General features: G+C 39.3%; 1 protein-coding gene across 2 annotated transcripts in view; it reads right to left on the bottom strand.

The window, feature by feature from the left end:
- Nucleotides 1–24,968, bottom strand: part of LOC115763342 (ATP-binding cassette sub-family C member Sur) — a 53,113-nt gene that overhangs the window by 6,256 nt on the left and 21,889 nt on the right. For both annotated transcript variants that reach the window (XM_030705852.1, XM_030705853.1), the window contains exons 8-19: nt 23,845–24,007; nt 22,881–23,775; nt 17,410–17,671; nt 15,834–15,971; nt 14,662–14,798; nt 13,602–13,809; nt 12,809–13,437; nt 12,567–12,733; nt 8,114–8,817; nt 5,652–5,809; nt 3,933–4,128; nt 1,310–1,958 (exon numbers count right to left, since the gene is read on the bottom strand). In XM_030705852.1, coding sequence (XP_030561712.1) covers nt 1,310–1,958; nt 3,933–4,128; nt 5,652–5,809; nt 8,114–8,817; nt 12,567–12,733; nt 12,809–13,437; nt 13,602–13,809; nt 14,662–14,798; nt 15,834–15,971; nt 17,410–17,671; nt 22,881–23,775; nt 23,845–24,007 — 4,306 coding nt within the window. The remainder of the gene's footprint in view (nt 1–1,309; nt 1,959–3,932; nt 4,129–5,651; nt 5,810–8,113; nt 8,818–12,566; nt 12,734–12,808; nt 13,438–13,601; nt 13,810–14,661; nt 14,799–15,833; nt 15,972–17,409; nt 17,672–22,880; nt 23,776–23,844; nt 24,008–24,968) is intronic.

The raw sequence follows: 24,968 nt of genomic DNA on the forward strand, positions 1-24,968 counted from the left end.
TATATTCATACAATACAATCCAGACTTTTTGCAAAATCCACAGGCAAACACAAATAAATTATTTTGCATTTTTGGTCTATCGTAAAAAAAGAGGGAAATGTGACAAATAAAAATGTTTGCGAGTCATCTATAAAATGAGTTATTTTTGGTAGATTATTTGTCAGTCATCATCAAACATGTTAAACAAATCAAATAAGTTTCTTCTTACAGAAATAACCCAAAAGTGAATCGGTTATCGAACTATCAAAATCCAAATATCGACTGCGCAAACATTGCTATGACTTTTTGGGTGGAAATCTAAAATTGAGTCAATTGTCATTTGTAGCTTCGCTTGTCATTAGTCTTTCTATGTGTAGACGTTAAATAAATATAAATTTAAAAAATTATTAAAATAGACGCGATTAACACAACTTGCATCTAATTGAATACCAGTCCAATTAATTCTGCTTTCTAAACATATTTATGCTCAAGCGTGCTGTCAAGTTGTCGAGCTCACAAAATTGTAGTGTTCGTGTCGAAACAAAACAAGTTCCTAATAGAAACTAAAAAATAACCGTTTCGATCACACATCACTGAACAGGTTCCGTAGCTGAATTCAACGAGCAGAGCAATTGAACTGTTTCACAACAAATCAAAACACAGCTCCAAGCACAAGTGTCAAAATAGCACAAATAATCTAAAAAGCTGACAGAATTAATCAATTAAGTGTACAATTGGCAGTCGAAAAAATTGAGAAAATCAATCAAATTCTTTCGCTTTTGCAATGGTGCTGGGTCCAAATGAGAAGCCCACGGGGCAGAAGCTATACATAACGGAGGTGCTGGGAGTCAAACGCATAATGAATAAGTTCAGTTACCTGGTGCTGTTGGAAGATCAGACGACTGAACTCTTAACCTCCGAGTCAGCCAAGGAGCTATGTCCCAAGCAAATTATACATTTCTATATGAACAAATGTCAACTGGACGGTGGTCAAATCCATGTACCACAACAATACAACATTGGTGAGCAACTGCAGTTTCCTATACAGCTTTAAACTGTCATTCAAAACTGCTTTTAGGTGCTTAGAAATGGAATCGAAACAAGCCAATAATTGATAAGAAATTCTGCGGATAGAAACCATGTTCAAATGCCAATAAAGTTCCTATCAACTTTTTTTGGCTTCATAAATATTTCTGTGCGACTTTCGTGCAGCTCAACTAAGGCAACTGTCATAAATCAATTGATAATCAATGAGCCATATAAAATGCCTGGCACATAATTGAAGGTGTCACACACACACATACACACACAGACACGCTCTAATACTCACAAGTTTTGGTTCGCCTTGCTGGCTCATTAGATTTCGCGACCTTGTCGCCAAGTGCCGTCATTCTCTTATCCTTAATCATCGACGTCGCCAGCTGCTGCCTGTCAACAACTGGCGCCGTGTGGAAGTTTAAGTGATTGCCGGTGCCGGCTGCTGCATTGCCTGCATTTAATTTATCAGCATCTCCGTTCGGGTCTCCGGCAACATCAACGACAGCTGACGTTGCGCCTGGGTAAACTTTGTCAACGGTAGTCGTGCAGGACGACCTATCGGCATCATTGCTGATTTCCGCATCGTCCTGTTCCTGCTCCGACTCGTGCTCATTCTGTTGCTGTGGCTGTGCATAGTGTGCAATGCGCTCGACCGAGCCCGCATACATCTCCATATCGGCCAAAAGTTTTACAACCCAATTAAGGTAAATCGGCACCAACAACGTGTAGTTTATGGCCAAGCCGACCAGTGAGGGTGTTGGTGTCAGTTCCTTGGGGCTGGCGCTTTTATTGATGGCATAAGTTCCTGACATCGTCGTCTCCGTCTCCGACTCCAGCGTCATCCTTCCAGCTGCCTCCTTTGCGTAGCTGCTGCAACTGACGCTTGCCGTTGCCAGTGCCGTCACAATGGCCACAAAAACAATGCAGCCACCCAGGTAATCCTGCAATAAAAGAGTACGATAAGGAGAGACAGTCAGAGAGAGAGAGAGAGAGAGAGAGAGAGGAGGTGGGAAGGTGTAGCAGCCATGATGAGTGCTTGTTAGTGTTGGCATTTTGGTAAAGATTTTTTCCACATGACTTTTTAATCAGCCCACGTGTGCGTGTTTGGTCTTTCTAAACGGATCCGTCAGCTCGTTTCCCGCCTGGCCTGGAAAAACTTTTTACACTCTTTCATCTTAATGAAAGTTTTACGGGGTAGCTGCCAAACCACAATTGAAAAGTTTTTTGTTTGCTTCTTTGTGGGCAGAGACTGACGTTGCCTTGATTGCCTCTCTATATGGGAATTATATATATATATATATATATATATAAAGGTAAGCTTAGAACCACGCCCCCGAGCTGTTGCATTTGTTGCGCCTTGCTTGGCCTGCTGAACTGTTTGCGTATCGTCTGATTAAGTTTTGGCCACGTTGATAGTTCAAATAGTTGAACATTTGTTTTGATTTCCGTTCGATTTGGACACCAATTAGAAAATAATAGATAATATGCCTCTATGAAGTCTGATTTCTCTCGTACATTTCTAATATTTCAGAAGAAAAGTCAAGAATATCAAGTGAAGCAATATCAGACGCTTTTAGTTGTTTGATTTTAACGTTTTTTAAATTATATATCAACAAAAGTCTCTAGAACAACATATAAAAGCTGACTCTCAGTCCTCCCTGTCTAATGATAAAGTAAAAAGTCAAAGCTCGACACGCCGAAGATGAAATACCCTTCTACTAGTAGCTTAGAAATAGACTTGGTATTGTTTTGCTAATAGATTAGCAGAGATTGAATAATAAAAGTTTGCCAGATAAACATGCCTATGTACTGATCAGGAGAACTTTATGGTGTCGAAGGCGTCTTAAAGTTATATATGCGTATATGTTTTTGTGTTCAGCAAACAGGCGTTGTAGAGATGTGTCTTTTCGACCGTTCCTATAACAGCTTATGTTGAGGTCATCTAATAAATGAAACTAATAAATGCCGAGTTTATTCGCTTGCACCTACTTTCTGATCGTTTCTATGGCAGCCACAAGGACATAGACAAAATTATAGTACTCTCGGCAAGGGTATACAAATAGAAGACACACTGATGACATTTGACACCAACCTATAATGGCACCCCTTGCAAAGCAATCAAAGGTCATCACGAATTTCCTAAATATCAGTAAGCCAGCAGGTGAAATATTTAACTTTGCCACACTTGCAAACTTGCATCTGAGGTATGCAATTTATGTAGTGCTTGGGGTTTGTCCAAGGCGTCACTCCACGGCCAATATATTGAGAATTAATTTCAGCAGCTACAATTTAATATACACACAAGCAAATGTGTGTGTGTGTGTGTTTGTGTGTGTGTGTGTTTGTGTGTGTGTGTGTTTGTGTGTGTGTTTATGCATATTAGCTGACCGCACTGTCAATATACCCAATAAAGCAAGCAGCCTCTTGCCCAGCCCTCATGGCACAGTCCCAGATGCCACAATTGTGCACGTCAACACAATGTGCACCAATTTGAGCGCAATCAATGGATGCTTAAGATCCATAACAGACACTTGAACAGTGTAAACTGTAAACTCTACCTGCCCACACACACCTGCCTCAGTCAAGCAAAGGCTGGCAGGACAGCAACATGGGTTCTTAAGTATGTTTGTAGTTGGACAGAATCCTGAGGGGCTGCTCCCATCACCTGTGTGGCATGTGCAACAGGCAACAACAACTGAAAGCTGCCAGAACTATCTGATATTTGCATCGGAACGCTATATAAACGAAAGGCGCGTCTGTCTAACTGAAATGCCAATTGAATTGAAACACACAAGCAAATTTTACAGAAATCAAATGTGCATATCTGCCATATTGACCAGCACACACTGGGACCACAGCAGACAGTCTGGAGTGTGGACAGTGCAGATGGGGCCAAAAGGACTCAAAGGACTTACCAATGATATGCCCAGCCAACGGTTACTCGTATTCAGTATGGTAAACGCAATCGTGTTCGCCTCGAGACGCTTGAAGAGTATCTCGGTGAAACGTGCCTGCTGATTGTATGCACGTATTGTGGTCACACCCTGTATTGTCTCCGATAGATGCGATATGACCGGTGAGTTTGTTGAATTTTCAATGCGCTGCAGCTCACTGAAATAGACAATTTGTACATTAAATTGAGGCTCGTCGAGTGCCTTTGGCAATTGCATTTAAATTTCAATCAGCATTCTTTGCGTTAGTGAAAATATAAATACACTTATAACTATATATTCATTTTTCATCGACAACTTAAGAATGTATTTTTATTCAAGCTGGACTACATAAAAAATATATAAACATACAATTTAAGTTTGTACTCATTTTGGAAGTGTTAATCCAACATATTCTATTGTATCTCATTAATCTTTCAGGCAACACCCAACAAAGTGCTTGCTGGTCTACGGATCTTGGTCCAAATGTTAAAGTTTAATTACTCCTAACTCCTTAATAACAAAAAACCTTTTTTAAAAGTGCATTCCTTTATTAAAAGCTTAATAAATAGTTAAAAAATTGTAATAGATTTAAAGCATTAAAAACAAAATTCCTGTTGTATTTATTTTTTAATGCAAAGCATAAAAAACATACAGTATATACTTAAAATTATTAATAAAACCGCTTTAATGTTTTCCTCTCTTTATAAATATATATGTATGTATTTTGTTATTAAAAACTTTTAATAAATTATTAAGAATGCAATATTTTCAAAACTATTTCAATCAAATGCATTTAAATAAATTGCCCAAAACTACAAAACTCTTTAAAATGTTTGAAGCTTTGCAAATGTTCTTTGAAATTATTTTTTCTCTAGAGGTCCATCCAACGAATGGACGACAAAAATCATGCTCCAGTCGGTTTTGCGGCACTGCTGCGAAAATTCAGTAAACTTTGTCTTCACAAAATGTGCTTGCAAGACAATTATAAGCCACAAATACTTAGATAGAAATCTGCTAATAGAGCCACTCGCACTATCTAAACAAACACAAAGGCACCGAGCCAGAGCCTGAGAAGCAGAGAAGCAAGATTCAACTGCCAGCACCAGAGTGCCGCAGCCTATATACCCTTGCTGCCGAACAGGATATTTATGTACATCTACGGAAGGCCGATTTCGATTAAAATCATTTGAGAGGATTGCTTGCTTTAGATATTTACATCAACTAGACTGTGAGTTACAAATAAAAATAATAATTAGAATATTATTCACATAATTATTATATTTCCCCTCTTACTCGTCAAAGGGTTACACGTTTTGTGCGTTAATTTGAAATACTCTGCCACAATGGTATTAAAAGGTTGCCAACAGCTCGAGCAAAGTATTTAATGCAAAAATCTATTGTTTTTGTTGACAATGCCAAGCTCTGACCAAGTTAAACTGCTTTTGGCCAAAATACTTTGGGCAGCAAAACGTTGACAGCTAGCATACACTCGACTGGCTGTTTGAATAACTTTTCTAAACAATTCTCGCCCAACCACAAATGCGAATGCTGCAAAAATATTAAAAGTTTGCCAACTTGCAAATAATGTTGGGCGCCTGCCTGGGGCGTGGCATATGGCATATTTGTAACAGTTAACTCAAGAATTATGTAAGTCGCTTTGTCAGCATTACACGGAAATATGTGTGAGAATACATCACTTACCGGGCCGAGCACCTGTAGAACTTCTGGATGGCATAGTAGGCGCCGCAAATGGGCAGGGTGAGGGCCAGAAACCAGGGTGTAATGCTCACATTTATCAATATGGCGCACAGGCAGAGCAGCGTAAACTGCAGCAAGCGTTGGCTGGTTGCAGCGATTTTCTGTAAATGAAAATATATATATGAGCTTGAATGTGTGTCTGTGTGTGTGTGTGTGAGTGAAAATTTGAGCTCCAAACAGCAGCAGCAACAGGAGCAGCAACAGCATAGACAGGAGGCAGTCAGCCAGGTAGGTTGGTTCTGCGGCTTTTTGCCAGACATTTTTAAATGACTTTTGCTCGTTTGCCACACGAATTGACAAATGACTGAATTTGTGTATGCCAGAGTCTGCCCCCTGCCCGGACTCCATTCTGGCCTGGCCCAAAGCCTGTCGTTTGCCAAAATTAACGAGAACGACTACAATTTGCAGCTCCATACCTGGGCATTGAATGTGTAGCCCGCCCGGCTCACGTTTTGACAAATGTGTGCCACACAAATGGCCAGCCAGCAATGTTTCATAATCAAATTTTGTTGTTTGCCGCTCCGATTTTACAAAGTGCCAGCCCTCTTGTAAAGTGCACAATAATTGAAGTTTTTTTTTACACTCGCATGCAGATTGAGTTCTATCCAAAACAAGCACATTCACATTTTGTTAGGCAAATAAAAACCTAGTTTTCAATTGATTAGATACATACGAGACACGATCATTTATTGAAGATTCACAAACTTCATTCGGCTGACAGAAAAGTTTTATGAAGCTCGATTATAATACTTTCAATTATACTTTCATAAACATTAATATTATCATATGCATAAGCTAATTTCTGCTTCTTTAAATAATTTTATTTATTTATTTTCAATTCATCGCTGTTTAAGAGTACCCCGAATAAATACAATATTTTATTTAAGAAGCGCCTTTGTTCCATAAGCAAAAATTAACAAATAAGTTAAGTTATTGCTGGATTTTAAATTGTTTACCGACTTTTATTAACGACAGACTGAAACTGATTTAATGATTTAATTAATATGATTCGTTATTATTATTGATGCATCTGTATCTTATACCTTAAAAAGACGATCGGATTTTATGTAAAAAGCCAAACCTTTCTCTAGTGCTGACATTGAATACATGCAACTATTGAGTTCTTTTATATAAACAGAAAATATTGATCAAATGTGTGAAAATGCAGATTTAAGCTAAACGCCACAGGACTAAGAAGTTCAAGATCGTACGACAAGATTTATATTTCCACGGTTAGGAAATGGATATGGAAGTAAGTGATTAAAATTGGAAGCAATAATCTAAGAGATATTCCAAAGTATTTTGTTAAATTTAAGAATTTAAAAAGAACAAGTAAGAGGCTCTAGTCGGGAGCTCCCGACTAGGGGATACCGTGAACCCTCTTCTTCCAACATCAAATACATATATATTCTATTTTAGAAGCTATATGTCAAGTTTGGGGACTCTAGTTCTTATTATTTACCAAAATTGCCCAAAAAACAGGATATCGATATCGATGTTTATCGATTGCTTGGAAACGGAGTAAGTTATCGATTATCGGAAACAAACTCGATCTGCGCGGGAGCTAGGAGCATCTACATCTAAAATTTCAAGTCTCTAGCTCTTATAGGTTCTGAGATCCTTGCGTTCATACATACGGACGGACGGACGGACGGACAGACAGACGGACATGGCTAGATCGACTCGGCTATTGATGCAGATCAAGAATATATATACTTTATGGGGTCAGAGATGCTTCCTTCTGCCTGTTACATACATTTGGATTTTGCACAAATACAATATACCCTTGTACCCATTTTTAATGGGTTCAGGGTATAAAAACAGAGTTTAACTCAAAAGTAAAAATTGAAAAGTAGCAATTTATTAAGAGAAGACAAGAATGAGCCCATCCACTCACTACATAAAAGATCAATCAATGTTGTCAGTTCAATCAAACCAAATACACCACACACACACACAAACTCACACACACACGCACACACACACACACTACGCGCCACACACATAGAGTCTAACAAGTTTGGTAAATTTGTATGCGAATGTGTCAAATAAAGTGAAAAACTATAATGAAAGCAACCCTAAAAATGGCGTCAACAAACTCATATATTACACATGCACACTCACACACACACACACATGCGCAAAACGTCAATGCATTATGCGTGCTTATCACATCAAATCTAAAGCAGAACAACAACAACAACAACTGGCAATATGCTCATATTTTATGCCGCACAATACAAAAAGCTAACCGAAAATTATGCAGCATATGTATGTATGTATAGGTTGTGTGTGTATATCGGGTATAGAGTGACGACACCAACAACAACAACAACAACAACAACAACGAGAATAGCAAGAACAACAACAGGGTCAACTGAAACAATAACAATAACAAATCTTACCTTATCAATGATCGCCATATCGTTGCTGAAACGATTCACAATACGTCCGAGGGGCGTCACTTGAAAAAAATGCAAAGTTTTATGCAAAATCGTTTGCAACAGTTTATCGTGCAAATTACGGCGTGCATTACAGCCGGCCCATTGTCCGGCCGGTGTTGATATCATGGCCATTATAATGCAAACACACGAAATTGTTGCATACATGCGAAAATAGTACGTGACTTCGTGGCTGGCCATGTTCTCGTCCGTATCCATGGCAATGTCCGTACGCTCCGGATGCTCCACATTCGATGCCACTTGGTCGCTCCAATGCTGCAGCCAAACGTCCGTGTAGACACGCAAACATTGCCAAATTAGTGCGGTGATAAAAAAGACAATGATTATGGGCACACCCGAGGCGCGCATGTACAGCAGATATATATGATGCGATATTTGGCCATATTTGCGTTCAACATCTGTCGCCGTTGCCAACGTTGACACTGCACCTGCCCGATGCGTTTCCCGTTCCTGTTCCTGTACCGCATCCCCTTGCCGTTCCCCTTCCTTTTTCGGTTGCATTGACAGCGTCGTCACGTCTGACACGTCAACGTCATTGGCGTCGTCATCGTCGTCGTCGTCGACCTCGTCGCTGAGCTCGTTGCCCCCATTATTATTGTTATTGCTGCGCCCATTTGTTGGCAATGCATTAAAGTCAATTTTAACATCTGAAAGAAAGCAGAATAATGTTTAAACTATGTGCTAAGACCAGAATAATACAAATACCGAACATCCTGATGACGTGCTCACGATGACTAGGTTAACTGATCAACTGATCAACTGGCTAGACATTAAAGTACATTTCTCTTTCAGTTTAATTTTGTCTTGGTTACATAAATTGGCTCAAAATTAATAATATATCATAATAATAATATATCTTAATAATAAGTATATCAAATATAAATGATATGCATGCCAGCTCGTATTTCTTGTAAGTTTTAGTTAAATATTTAACTTAGTATGCTCATATTCAAACTGAGTTAATCTGAGCTTTGCAAAGGGCTTCACACACAGCTGATTTGTTTAAATGGAAATTAACAGATAACAAAAGACATTTTATGATGCATTTATTGTAAGCATGCTCTATCTCTGTACATTAAAGTAGTCAATTGAGAATTTCTCTCTCATTCAAGTTGTGTCAAGGTCAATATGCTGTTTCATTTGTTACAAATATTATTTATCAAAATATTGTGAAATCCAAACAACAGCAATGTAACTCAGCCATGTGGCTGAGTAATAAAATATTTCTGTTATTTTTGCATCGATTGCCATGGCAAAAGCTCTGGACAGACCCCATCGCAGTGCTTCTCCACCTGCCTGGCTATCAATGCGCTTCTTTTCTGATGTTTGTTTCAATAAAAATTCAATTTTATATGCACACACATACATATATAGACACAAACACGCACGTATGGCAGTCGTAGCAAACAATCAAAAATGAATATATATTTTTCATTTTTCTATTTTTTGTGCATCTGCATTTCTGTTTGTCACTCTCTTACATCGTGCAATATGTAGCAAACGGCATTGTTCAACACGCGCCAATTCCAGTGTTGCGCAGTTCTTTTTATATTATTCGTGTTTAAAGCAGAACATTTTGCCCAAATCCTAAAGCTTTGATACCATTTGGTTATTGGCACGAAACAAATATAAATAGAAATAGTTGATATATATAATAGAAAGAATTGCAGCTAAAACTATTGAAGTATTTGTGATCATTTAATACCTGTTTTACAAAATGAACATCTATTTCATAGAAAATGTTGATCAAATGTGTGAGATTTTATGCAGACTTAGGCGCAACACAACAGGACGAAAAAGTTCAAGATCGTACGAGTAGACTTATATTTTGAGGAATGCAGGAAATGCATACAAAATTAATGGAAGCAATAATCTTCAATAACTCGAGCTAATATTTCAGTAATAAAATATTAACTCTGTTTAAATGCTGCATACAAAATTTTCCGTTCCTCCGACAGTAATAATAAATTGTTTGAAAATTGTTGCGAAAATCATTTGAACATTTTTTTGTAAAAAAAATATACTCGTAAGCTTTAAGAATAATAGAATAGCAGAATAAATCACTAAAATTTGTATAAAATAAACATGAATATTGAGTATTCTTGAGTATTATTTGTATGTACTTTTAATGTTTGATTGATCCGATATGCATAGCTGAATACTCTTAAATCAGTTTCGAGTACTTGTACAAACAATTTTCATTGCAGTTTCGAAGAGCCGCAACCCTGACGATTTCTGTGACACTCGAGCATCTGATTAAATTGAAAGTTTTCGCTGCAGGCCAAAACTCGGCAAGTGCTCAGCCAAATATTGACAGCGGGTAGATAGATCAATGCATTAAGTTAGGCAAAAGTTTTTTGCCCTGCCAGCTTGGGGGCGCACTCAGAACGCGTTGTCTCTTTGACACACCGCTGGGAGTGCAAAACTTTTAAAATCAAACTTGATTTAAGTTTCCACGCACAAATACACACGCACACACACACACACACACACACACACACACACATACACACACTACTACTTGTACTGCGGCCTTTGCGAATTGTTTCGAAAATATGCACGCTGATATCCTGATAAATATGCCAATATTTTCTTTGTGCTTATTTATTGTGCAGTTCGGCTGCCGTCGCGCCAAATAAATTCCCCCTAATCAATATTCATTACGACAAACTGCAGAGCCAACACCCAAAGAGTTACCAAAGTTTTCGCAGTCAACTTTTGTTGTAAACTCTATTGCACATTCCTCAACGCTTATTGACAGCCCAAGAAGACGGCGTGCCCCGACTCGCATTCTAATTAGCCGATATGCAAAATGAATGTCAGATGCCTTTTTATTTTGTTACTCTTTGGATATTATTCCACTTGCCCTAGCGGGAATTCAAAATCAATTAGCTAAGCGGTAAAGTAGTTTCTGTTCGAAATTAGAGATGTAACAGAGAAAGTGTAAAAGTAAACAAGAAGTTGTGCTTGCTCTTGAAAATGTCGTAAAACAGTTTCACAAATCTTCAAGAACACAAACTTTTTGCTTTTCGAATGTCTTTCGTTATTTGGTATTACTCTAAATACCAATACCTTAGGCTTTTTCTAAGACCCAGAGAAGAGGTTTATATATTAATTTAAGTTGATTTTTAAAAATTATATTAGATTACAAAAGTGCAGTCATTTAATACAATTGTAGACATTTTAACTGAAATCGTTCCTATAGGAGCCATATTAATTGTAATTTGAATAGATACAGCTTTGCAGGCACAATGAAGATCGTTATTGCTAGGTTTGTTCAAGGACAATAGAACAACTATAAGTATTATAAAAGAGCACTCAGTTTTCTTTGACGATTACATGATATAGTTGTTCAATGTTCTATAATAGAAAGTTGCAATTTCGGATGTGACAGGTGTAGAAATTGTTTAGGAATGTGAGAAATTAAATATCATTAAATATCCTTGATATTATAATATCCGTGGTATAGAATAGTTTTCCAATAATATCTTATACACTTAAAGTCCTTCTTCTGCAGCAGGCAGTATCGGATCACTTTATCATGTATTAAAGATCTATACCAAACTCAGCATTTTTTGGTCAAAATATCTATAACAAACGGGGCCTTCATTAGTTAAGCTTTGCAGTTAACATAATAAACAAATTTCCAAGTATAAGTCGAAAATGAGTTTTTGTGTGTCAAAATATTCTGTTATCCAAGATATTTCACTATTCACTTCACTTCACTTTTCTCGCAAATCTCTAAAAGGGTATTAAATATTCGGCGTGTCGAGGCTATTTTTACATTCTCGTTTGTTAATAATGAATTTAAAGGGAGGACGACATATCTCCGACCCCGTTAATTAAAGGCTGAGTTTAAGCAAAAATGCTTAAGTATACTGGCATTATGTTTTCCTGAATGCGTTTCGCTTTTCATAAGCTCTTGAGCACATTTCAAAGGCAAACTTTTTGGCTACCTTTGGATGTCGCTTGTGTTTGTTTTTCTACCAAAATAGTACTTAAAATACCACCCGTAGTTATTTGATAGGAAACCTGATGATGACGTTGACCTTGAGCCTTCTCAGGTGAGCTCAAAGGGCAAATGCAAAAATCTGAGGAATTCAAGCAGAGTAAAGTTATAAAGGCTATGTAAACGAAATTGAAACTGTCAAGAATTTCAATATTTAATAACAATAAAGTGCGCTGCAGTTGAAAGTTCTTTAAAGAGAAAATCACGTATGCGCCTGTCTGCCATCGATTAAGTTGACCCATATGGCGCAGGACAACTTTCAATGCATACAAATGTTTGAAAAGCGAGTCAGGACATAGCAGCAAGGACTAACTTCAGCCAGTTGGCAACTAAGCAACTAGGCAACTAGGAGTCTAGTAGTTACAACATGCCAGATGCATAACTTACGCTTGACTGGTGTCTCCACAGTGGCAGCAGGAGAAGAGTCGACGACAGTTGTCTGTGAATTTGTTGTTGGCTGCGGATTGGACATGTCAACGGCTGGCGATGAAGGCACTGAACTTAGCTCAACTGTTGGCAATAGAGCTGTGCCGCTAGACTCCTCCGAAATGCTCCTGCAAACGAGAAGGCAAAAAGTATGAAGATGGGGCGGAGCAGTTACTTGAAATCCAGTTAGGCAAATCATTTACCGAATCGAGTTGGCAGCGCTCAGCGGGCGATGATGATGCTTCGGCTTGTTGGAACGCCGCATGGACATGCGTCGCAGAAACTGCTGAAAGCTGCCACGACTCTGTGCCGCTGCCTGCTCTGTCGCCGGCAATGCCTGTGCTTCATCGCCGGCTGCCTCCATGGCCGGTGGCGAAGACACGTTGCGAGTCACGGGCGCATGATGAACGTTCTGTGCCGGCTGCCATGATTGCGCTCGTGGACACAGATCGGGTGGCGGTGGTGTGATGCCTCCTGTGATCGAGTCGCCGCCATCGGCACTGCTCTCCGCGTAGCTGCTGCAACTGGCGGTCATTACGCTGCGCCGCAACAGGTCCCCACTGTTCGTACTGGAGGTGGACGTGGCCGTTGCCGTGCTTAGACCGCTTAGTCTATGCCACGAGTTCCGCGACTTGGCGCTGCTGCCGCGACGCTGCAGCGTGGAGCGTCGACGTGGTCGCATTATGACATCGTCCGCCTGGCACTCGTCAATGGGCAGTGGCACATCGTAGATCAAATGCCGTGAGCCGTAAACGCTCGAACGCTTGCGCTGCAGATGAAAGCTGCCAGCCGACTGCAAGCCGCAGCTAATCCCACTGGACAGCGACAGAGACTAGAGAAGAAAAACGAATATGTAGATTAATACCTAGCTGTGGATAGATACCCCACGTTTAAGAGTCTAATTATTATTCCTTAATTGGCGGTATACGTTCAGCCCAATCCGCTACTGAACTGGCTGGGAATCCTTACGTAGCCCGGAATCCAATACACACTTACCGCTGGCAGATCATCGTCCTCATCATCCTCATCAACAGCATTATTGACGGCAATTGACGTTGACCCGTTGCCATCTACGCATCCAGAATCCAGCTCCGAGCCATTGGCGCCGCCTGCCTCCGAGGTAACCGATATGGAGCGCTGCAAACCCAATTTGCTGACATTTTTAAATAACTTCCAGCGTTCACGAGCCGTGCGCTCAGTAGGACTGTAAGAGATAAAAAGTCAAAAATACATTGAGTGTAGCATTCGGGCTGGCAATATTGCGCCCTCCAAATCTGCCATTTTTACGACGTAACAAAGTTATATATAAAAATAAATTTTAAAAATAATAATTTGTACAATATTTGATGTCTCCATCTCTGTCCCGAGATTCCTTCTTTTGTTTTAAACCATTTTTTATGAAACCTTTCGCTTGCAAAATAAACATTTCCAGACATCGTGCGTAATAATTTTAGCGTAATCATTTTCTAAGTTATTGAAAAACCACATAACACCTTAATTGGCTTACAGATTACGTTGGCTTTCAAATTTTGATTTGGAAAATGATCTTAAAACCTTGGAGCACCATTTGCAGGCAACAATTTTTTCTTTAGAATGTAATCTAATAAATCTTTGAAAAGTTCCCTTTCTTTCTAATAAATCACGGGGCATATAATTCGCTTATGCCATTATTAAAAATTGTTTTCGAGTTTTAATTAAAAGGACGCTAAAAGAAAGTAAAATAAAAATGTGCGCTTTAAAGCCAAAGACTTACGACTACAAAGGCAGCTGTGAGACTTTGTCAATGCTCTCTCATTATCTTAAGTTTGTGCCAGTTCTTCAGGCATCTGTTTTTTAGGCAGACGCTTTGTCTTGAATGAACTTTAATGGAAATCGAAGCACTTGCACAAAAAAACGAAAAGCTTTGCGTGCACGTACCAAGGATTCTTTGAGTCATTCCCGACAAAGGGATAAGCCGTTGACAATGCTTCAGTCTTATACTAATCTATGCCTCTCCGGGGAAAAAAAAAACAAAAAATTTCTTTTTGGAATGGCGCCGGCTTCGACGTGTACTCACTTTTGTTGTTGGTCCTTCGCATTTTCGTTTGCCTTAGCAATTATCGAGTTCCATTTGGCGATTATTTGCGGCTGCTTTAGCTCAATGTCCTTATAACTGCCGCAAGCTTGCAGGCGGCCATCTTTCATCACAATTAACTGAAAGGTCGCCAGCATGAAAGAAAGAAAACGAAGAGAAAAAATGACAGCACATAACAAGTAAGAATAATGTTGTAAAGAGTGTCCGTTAAGAAGTTACCCTATAAGCAGATATGAAGTATCCTGGTTTGAACCTGGGATTGGCCGGATTGGTTGGATGAAAAATTACGAAAATTAACCTAAACCTAATCATATTTAACAATATGTCCTCCTCAAAGCGATATTTTTATTTGGACTTAAACATTTTATAGAAGATTAAAAACTTTCTGACAATACGCTTACGATAGTTTTAGTAAGAGAATCGAGCGCAATAAAAGCAAGTTAAAAAACGAAAAATTAGGCGAGGCTGAAAGCCATTTTAAACATGGAAGACAGCAAAACTTCTGCTCTAATTGTGCAAAACAAAAACATTTTTAAAAAGTAAATTAATAATAACCAGTTGACAGCACGAGTCAAGAGAAGTAAATATTACCCACAAAAGAGATATGCGGTAAATTAATAACAATTTAAAGAAAAGAGTTAAGTCTAGATAACAAAACTTGTTGCCCTTCTTAGCTTTTACAGGGTATATTAAAGGGTCAGAAGAAGCAAAAAGAAGAGGTGCAACACAAAAGGCAATAAATTCAATTTCGAAATTTAAATTTGAAATTTTTTGCGTCTGCTCTTCCTTTTTTTGTTTTTGCAGCGATGCAGTTGCTGCTGCTGCTCAAATAATTGTAAAAATGTGTGCACAAGCAGGCGGACTGGCGGATCCTTGGAGTGGGAGCCAGCAGACCGGCAACAAATGGTCTTTCCAGGCAATTGCATTTATGGCCAAAAGGCGATAAATGGCCCCGGCATTTGGAGCGCAAAGTAACAAACGGATGCCGGCAAAAAAGCGCAGCTCGCAGGAGGAGGAGCCGAAAGAATGACAGCCACAGCCCGATTCGAGCCCAACGAAACTCCACCGAAACTGGACAATTGTCAGAGCTGAGAAATTTGAATATGAAATGCTGTCTGGCCCAGGGGCTGGCACATTTCGACAGAGCCACTTACATAATCCGCCTCCTTGATCAACTGTAATTGCTGCGTCACCAGGATGATGGTGCGGTTCGACTTCAAAAGCATTTGACGCACACACTGCTCGAAGACATGGCTGCCAACCTCATTGTCCAGCGATGACAGCGGATCGTCCTAGAAAAGTAAATTACATTTCAATGTTACAATCAAATTGAAATATTGACATCCAAAGAATATGCTTTAGTTTATATTTACAATAAAATCATTACTTTAGCAGGTTGACACAAGGCCACTGATATAACAAATTTGGCTTAACAAATATTTATTTTGATTGGCAAATTGGTAAAACAATGGATAGAGAAACGAGAAAGAAAGGCAATCTTCGGCACGCCGAAGATCTAATACCCTTGCAGACCCAACCTTTTCATAATACTTATAGTGCTTTGCCCGTATATAAGAAGCACAGGTAAAATAGTTAATGCCGAGTTTGGTCAAGATATCTTGATAAAAGGGTTTTAATCAAAAACATAGTTTTCTACCGATCGTTCCTATGGCAGATATATGATATAGTAGCCCGATGTAAATAAGATTTTCCAAAAATGAAGGGAGCATAGTGAAATCTTTTAATGCCGTGTTTAATCAAAATATCTTGAATGACAAAAAAGTTTTCCAAACAACAACTTAATTTTCGACCGATCGTTCCTATGGCAGCTATATGATATAGTGGTCCGATCCAAGTGGGACTTCTGCAAGGTTTCATAAATATTGCTTAAAAACTGACTATATCGACTCGGCTGTTGATGCTGATCAAGAATATATATACTTTATGGGGTCGGAGATGTCTCCTTCTATGCGTTACACATTTCACGACAAAATTATAATACCGTCTGCAAAGGTATAAAAATAAAGAGAGCTATATAATTATATAATAATCATAAGGCATCAATATCTTTAAGTCTTCTGAGATACTATGAAAATCGCATAGAAAGGCGATGTTGGAATTAAGAAAAAGAGATGACAGTACTCTACTGTAATAGAGAGGAATAGAAAAAAGTCAAAGAAAGAGAAGGAGAGAAAACGAGAAGTAAACATAAAGATATAACCGTAAGAGATGCCATTTTCACGTAATGTACTTTTGATGTTGTTTGTATCCGACTTAGTTTAGGTATATTTAAGCGATTCGTAACTATCTATTTTTTTTTTCAAAATTATATTCATTTAAAGATATAAGCTTTTGTCTAATTTGTTTTTACATTGTGAAGCATATACCAAAACAAAACTCTAATATCTTATCTTGTTTTCCTACAAAATTTCGAGACGACTTTCAATTTAAAATTAGTTTCTGCGACCTTCTTAAAATATGTCAATCCGATTAGCGTGTTCGTCGGAGTGAAAAGAAACCTCCACATCATTTGATGTCAAACCTCATAATGTGCCCTATAAAACTTGTTTACCCTGCAACAAATGTGTCGAATTTTTATAGTTCATTTAAAGTTTAAGCATTTGGCGGATTTTATGAGCGAATGCATTCACATAAAGCGCATTGAGGCGTCGGATTGGCTCGCAGTTAAGTCGACAGCATCGTCCTTGTCCTTGGCATTTACTTACTTACCATTATGACCACATTAGCCGATGAATAAATTGCACGTGCAATGGCGATGCGCTGCCTCTGTCCGCCAGATAGGTTGATGCCGCGCTCACCGATTATCGTAAAATCGCCGCTCGGCATTAGTTCAATATCCGGCTTTAGTGCGCACGCATCAAGCACAAAATCGTAACGTTTTGGCCGAAACGATTCTCCAAAAAGTATATTCTCCCGTATCGTGTCATTCAGCAGCCACGGGCACTGTGGCACATACGAGATGGTGCAGTTTCTGTACGAATCGAGAAACACAAAACAATTAATTGATTAAATAAATTCATCTAGGCATTTTATTAGGGCATTAAATGAACTAGTTCCACTTAGTTTATGCTGCAAACAGAACAGTTCGTTCCAATCAAGTCAGATTAGTCAGTTTCATTGAAACCAAGTCCTTTATTGGAACACAGTTAATCTCCAATAACACATTGTTGTTTAGTTCTCACAATCAAAAAGAGAAAGGGAAGTGCTCACATATTTAAGAAGGGTTTTAAACTTGCATTTATTAATTTTATTTAAGGCGATTTGGCTTAAATATTTGTACAACATTTTTCAGCTCTTTCGAAGTTTGTAGTTTGTTCAGGAAATGTTAGCTGTGATGCCTTTTCCTTTATCCAGATGCCTTTTAAGCTGCTATACACTTCAAAAATGTTGTGAAATATGCAACAACAATTTATAAGGTGCAATGTCTAGAATGTTGCCCAGAAAATGGCTGGGCTGCAGTAAAATATTTGCACGCTATATACGCTAATATAGCTAAGACGAATATCGATTCCAAATTGTCCTTTAACTTAGCCTAATTAAAGGGTATTTTAAATATTGGAAATTTAAAATTAAATGATGAACAATAATTAGTGTGATTCGCTTTCAAATTTCAATAAACATTTTATTGAATACTAATTGAACTAGTTCCAACATTTATTTAGTTCGTGAGCCGAAAAGGAGGTTCATTGAATAACTTCCGGAACTCATCAAGCTAAGCTGCTAGACTGCATTTTATCTAAGCTCCTATTAAGCTGCAAACTTTCATCGTTAATCAAAACACACACACACACACACACACACACACACACACACACAAAGCTAGACACGTACACACGTGTAAGCTTTCGCTTTTACATGACATCGCTAATTATGGCAAATGCGAGTGACTTCAATTAATTAGCTGCAATTTAGTTAAGCGGTTTATATGATAACTTTCACGGTGTTGGTCGACAAGCGCATAAGCCGCAGCCTATATACACTTATTCACCACACACACACACACGCACACACGCACAAACACACATCCTTCACTCACCACACCCGCGCGCGCTCTTAATTAAGTAACTCGCAGGATATGCAGATTGGATGATTGGCGCTTATGGGCGATGGCAAAGTGATGAAGCCGCAAACTTGTGACCGGCACTGTAATATGTCAAATAGTTTCAAGCGTCTTGCTCATAACAATAATAATAGTTGTTTCGGAATTTCCCAATATTGAGGTTACAGGCATCTTAATTATGCTTCAATTATGGCTTTCATATGCCCAATTAAAACAATTGAAAACTGCAATTCTTGATCGTAAAGAATCAAAGAAATAAATTAAGGAATTATTAATAAAGATTAAACTCTTAATATTTTTTTTGAGAACTTTATATAATGCAAATGTTTTGCAATCTTGTGTTTTAAGCACAGAGCAAAAGTTAATATATGTTTAAAGGACCTTGAGCAGGTTTTAATATGCTGCAACCTTGTCAAAAGATGTGAAGTTAATGTTAACTGGGTGAGTTTACTTGCAGCTGTTTAGCCTCACACGTAAGTCACATTACGTATGCGCCCTGTTGACCTGTTTAATTCAAACGCACGCACACACACACACACACTCGCACTTCGCCATTAAATCACACTTTGCACCTCACATCGAGCAGCGCCGACTTGGACGCAGTCCGCTTAGAAGACGCCCCTTGGCTTTGGCGTTGCGTTTGCGGCCAGCCAAGCCTTGTCGCGTATCGCGTGTGGCAGCTGAAAATCACAAAACCGCACACACTTAACAATCGTTAGGTTCACGTAGCCCCTGCAACCATAGTGTGGCGTACATGTGCAGTCGTACAATAAATTTCCAAGCCAAAGGGAAAACGAAACCCACAAAAGGCGAGGAAGAGCGAGAGAGCGAGAAAGAGAGAGAGAGAGAGAGACACTTCCGAACAACACAGACATTTATTACAGTAATTGAAATTATTGCACATTTTGCGTTTGCCAAGGCGGAACGGGCTGGAGGAAGCGGGGGCCAGAGAAACAGAAGCCAAGTCGAATCCTGGCAAGATGCGGCCCTCCTTTGCAGCCTGCTGCGCGATTTCAGCTTGTTAAATGCATTTTTATATGGCAGCCACGCCTCCGGTTTGCCGGGCACTTTGTTATAGCCGCCAGCGGGCCAAAGGGGGCGTGCTGGGGGCGTGTGCACTTCTCTGCGTTTATTTTATGTGCAATAAAATTAACATATACAGACATTTTGTGATAAATTACCGCATCACGTGATGTGCCTGGAAACGACTGTAAAAATATGTTGAATGACTGCGGCGGCGACTCCGGCTGCAACCGCTGCGACTGCAACTGCAGCTGGAAGGGCTACATTTAATTTGAGCGCTTCCCTGCCCGCATTAAAAGTGAAATTGTGATTACAGCAAAAGTTGTCGCTTGGCATTTAAGTGCCACAAGATGCATGCTGCACCGACGACTGACGACCGCTGCCACAGCCACAGTTCGCAGTGGCATTCAGCCAATGCCTGACACTGCGACAAATGCCCCAGCCAGCACAATGCATTCATTTAAATTTGCCCAACGCTGCGTATGCGTGATGCGTTTTAATGGCTTAAAAGTCATGCGGCTTCTGAGTGGCTTACAAATGTTTTGTGTGCACCTTTCATGCAGAAGCTTTGAGTGCGGCGACGAAGTGAATTAACTTTGTGCTTGCAACCCATTCCTTATGTAATCATTTATGTATGCCGGCTAATAGAAACCCTTTAGTAATTCATTATAATTACAAATTAAAAAATTTTTTTAATTCTTCAAGTTATTGTTGCATAAAGAAATCATTTACTTAACAGAATTGTTGATAAAGCAAAAATTGAAGTAAATTTGAGAAATTTCGTAAACCATTCTAGAACCTGTCTTTGTAAGAGTTCCAGTTTTATAGGCAATGTGCTTGCTAGTAAATTATTATGTTGAATTAAATTAGTTAATATAATTCGTGCAACAATAAAAAAAACTACACCTTCTTTTGAAGAATTTTAAAGTGGGTTTCTTTTCAACAGATTTTATATCTTGAGGTTTATAAAAATAAAGTGATATTTTGAAAATTTGCCCTAAAGTACTCGAATCAACAGTTTTACACTATTGAAAACATGCTACCGGGAAAAGGAAGGAATTGTACAACAGGTAAAATATTCTTAATCTGCATAAAATATGCAAGCACCTTGTGCATCTTTCAGTTATGCTCAAGCAGATGTTTTTTGATATTATAGAAAAAGTAAAAGTAACTCGCTCTGCGAATAATATAGGAGAACATATCAAGTATCTTACCGACAACTACAGGGTATATTGAGCTAGTTACTTAGCTAATTAAACGCTTTATTTTATCTCATTTATTTCTTTATTTTTTAGTTAGTTCCCTGGGTTACATATTTGTTGGTTTTGTTGTTTTGGGTTTGGCTCTGTTGCATGTTGCCCATTTGCCATTTTGTGCTGCGTCAGATTACGCACGTTTTGTTGTGCGTCCACAAGCCAACAAGCGAAGGGCACATCAACTATAGTCGTAGCAACGCTGACACGCCCCCAGGTAAATATTTAAATTATTTATGTGCCATTTTGAGGTGTGTAAACAGCAAGCAGACGGGCGGGCGGACAGGCGGGCTGCTGCTGCTGCTGCTTACACCCAAAGGTCTGTTTGCTCATTTAACGGCATTTAATTGCATAATTTTTAGGGGTGTGCTCAAATTAATTAGCTAGCTTGGGTTGGATGCTATTTAAATTCAATTCAACAACGCCCGCAGCCTCAATATAGTTTCAAGGTCAGGGATTCTGGGCCATCCAAACTTTCAAAGCACTCATTCACTCGCATTCAATTTAGGGCGAACACTTGAAGCAACAATGGCTGGGCCAGAACGAGATCGGACTAACATTCGCCCGTTTTCACACTCGGCTACATTTAATTAAAGTTTTTCAATTGTGCGTGGTTGTTAGGGTGTGTGTGTGTGTGTGTGTGAGGTGTCTTCGCTTTCCGGTTACTTTTGCATACGGGCTGCCAATTTGGCAAAGCATACAAACCGGCGCTTGCAAGTTTTCTTGGCCTTCAACTGAGCCATAAATAAAATACAATAAGCGCCGCGCGTCTCCTGCCACACATTTTACCCGACTCTCCCCTTGCCCTGCATCAGCATCAAAAATGTTCTCAATAAATTTTCTTTTACCACATAGCTTGCAGTTGCATACGAATGTGCGTGCGCGTGTGTGTGTGTGTGTGTAACATTTCACATTTCAGTTCACAGTTCTCGTTTTTGGTGATTCCCTGCGATGTGTGTTGCCTACTTTTAGGCGTCCATTGAATTGCATTGGCATAATATGCGTTTTATATGCAAAACTGCAAGCAGCTTGGTATCAATGGGCTCCTCCATACAGATATATATATATACATATATTTCAAGCCTTAAAAGCCTAATTTATTGGCTGGCTGACAGGTTAAGCAGCCATACACAAGTAACTAGGCTAGGCCATCTGTTTCTCAGTTCTTATAATATATACGTTGAAGAAAGCGAGAAACTTGCAATTTCTAAATGTACATTTTGGGAATTTAGGCGAAATAAACGTCATTATATAAATTTGATAAAATTAATTTAAAATTTGACTGCAACATATGCATTAAATAAAATGTATAAATTAGTCAGATGAATCATTCGATATGCATATAAACAAACAGTTGCGATTTACAATTTTATATAAAATAAAATTTAAAATGCTTTAGTTGGTTTTGGCTGACCATGAGCTGCCGTCACATTCTCGCTTCCTTCTAAACAGACGCCTCTTCTTTATACATTCCATCTTAATGGGAATAACTCCGGTGTGCCCTATAACAACGATGTGTATTCAAATGATATTCAAAGGTATGCCAATAATAAAACTCAAGGTGTATCTACAAGAATAAGTATATAGGAACTTTAAGACCTAAGTTGCAAATTTGAGATCTCTAGCATTGTGATCTTTAGACAGACGAGCAGGTGGGCAGACGGACTCGGCTCGATTAACTCGATTAAGAAAACATCAAAAATATTAAGAGTCAGAGAAGACTTCCACCTGTTAAATACAATTTCACATACATTTTCAACCCCTTTGCAATCAGATTATAAAAATCCTTGGCTAAGTTTATAATAAATATAAAGATGTGGACTAGATAGAAAACTTGTACTCACTTATGCCAAAACATATTCCCCACAAGCAGTGGCATCTCCATAAGCAGAGCCGACAGCAGAGAGGTCTTGCCACTGCCATTCTTGCCCACAATGATGGTTAGCTTATCCTTGGGTATAGTCATCTCCTGGACGTGCAGCTGCACGTTGGGCAGGCGGCACTGAGGCTGCCAAGTGAAGAGTCCATCGTTGATGGACACGGCTATATCGTCAGGCATCTTCAGCAGCAGCGAGTCACGACGCCAGCTATCCGTGTTCCTGGCACGCACTACCGAAAACTCCATCGGCTTCTCCGCAGTGCCGCCAAATCGCTTGGGCGGCCGTATGGCCACATAGGGCGTATTGCGTAGCAGCTCACGACGCTGCTGCACGAGCTTGTGGTGACCAAGTTCGTGGGCGAGAAACACCGGCGGCCGCTCCTCCGGCGACTCGCCATTGCTGTGCAGCAGGGGTGTGATGGGCTCCGATTGAGCCAAAGGCGCTGGAGACGGCGGCTGCTCCGGATCGCGAATGCGCAGTGCCTGACGCTGTTCGTTGAGTCTATTCTCCGCCTGGGCTGTGCGCAATGCCAGGTTGGATTTCTCCTGCGTCTCATACATGTCCAGCGAGGCGTCGCTCTTGCTCAAGATGCGCGCCATGTTCCGTATACCCTCGAATTGCTTTTGAATCTCCGGTGCGTGCAGAAAGCGCTCCAGGCGACGAGTGGACACCCTTGCCGCAATGATAATGGGCACCGTTATGGGAAAGATCAGCAACGGCACGGTCAGTTGCTGGAACAGAGCCAGGGCTGCGAACAGATGACTGGCATCGAAATGCAGACGCGAATCCTGAGGCAGGTAAACGTAAACAGCCAAGGTCACAAATGTGATCAGCACCGTGGAAATGTGAGTCAAAATGGCTGCAAATAGCATTGCAAATGCAATTAAATATAACTTGATGTAGTTGGTTAAGACGGATTTCCACCTACCCATTAAGGTCCAATACAGCGCATCTTTGTTGAGATATTTGAGTTCCTTTTTGCGTGCCGCTTGAATCTTTCTTAAGAACACCTCATCCCAGGCGTTTAGCTTGATAATCTTTATGCCAATCAATGTGTCGTGAATTTTTTTTAATCGCTCATCTGTGTATTTCTAAATGAAAAAATATATATATAATAATTAATAACAAGTACCCTTTCAATTCTTTCTTTAGTGTAGATATAATATTCCGTTGATGTTGATGTAATTTATTTAATATGTAAGTTAGCTGATGACACCATTAAAACTGAAAGACTATTTTTCGTAGAAGCCGACAGATAAGACAAATCGGCCCGGTTATATAGACTAGATTTCTGTTACTGATTTAAAATGTATATTTTATAAATCGAGGCTGTCCCCTTTTATCATATATATATCTTTTATTACAACAAGTATAATCATGTATTATGTAAGTATAGCTTGCTTATTTTTTCCGACCATTTTCTACCCCAAAGTACTTAACCCTACCCACAGACATATTGCCTGGAATAAAGGCTATCAAACTGAACGCACTATCGATAACAACTATATAAGTCAAAAAATCCATCAGTTTCGATGACCAGTACCAATATGTTTAAAAGGCAGTAACATAATCGGCAAACATCTGTGTTTTTTGCAGGTCAACCTTATTGCTTTAAGTATTGAAATAAAACATTTCTCTATAATGCTCGCATTTAACGCCAATCAAATAACAATCTGTAAGCCCAAATTTAAATTAGCCACAAGTAAATGAAGAATGCGTCAATAGGCCTAAAAGCCGAAACCCAAATTCAATTAACTCATGTCGACCAACTTGCAATAACTTTAAATTGACCAAAAATCTGTTAACAAGAAAGTTTTAATGAGCCAACAGCAATAACAAGAATAACAACAAAAACAAACAACAGCTCGGCCAAAGTTCAAGAGAATATGGCACACAATACAGATTCTGAACCCTGGAAGGTCAGAATAATGGCAGGCAGGCAATTGGCAAGCAAACTGACCAGCACAATGCAAGAATCAAACGAATTTTGATGCCTGTCGTATCCTGTCGTATCCTGGCCATTTCATGCTTTCCAAATGTGGTCCGCTTCAT

Source organism: Drosophila novamexicana, unplaced genomic scaffold, assembly GCF_003285875.2.
Source record: "Drosophila novamexicana strain 15010-1031.04,08,12 unplaced genomic scaffold, DnovRS2.1 tig00000739-arrow-arrow-pilon, whole genome shotgun sequence".
NCBI classification, from domain to species: Eukaryota; Metazoa; Arthropoda; class Insecta; order Diptera; family Drosophilidae; genus Drosophila; species Drosophila novamexicana.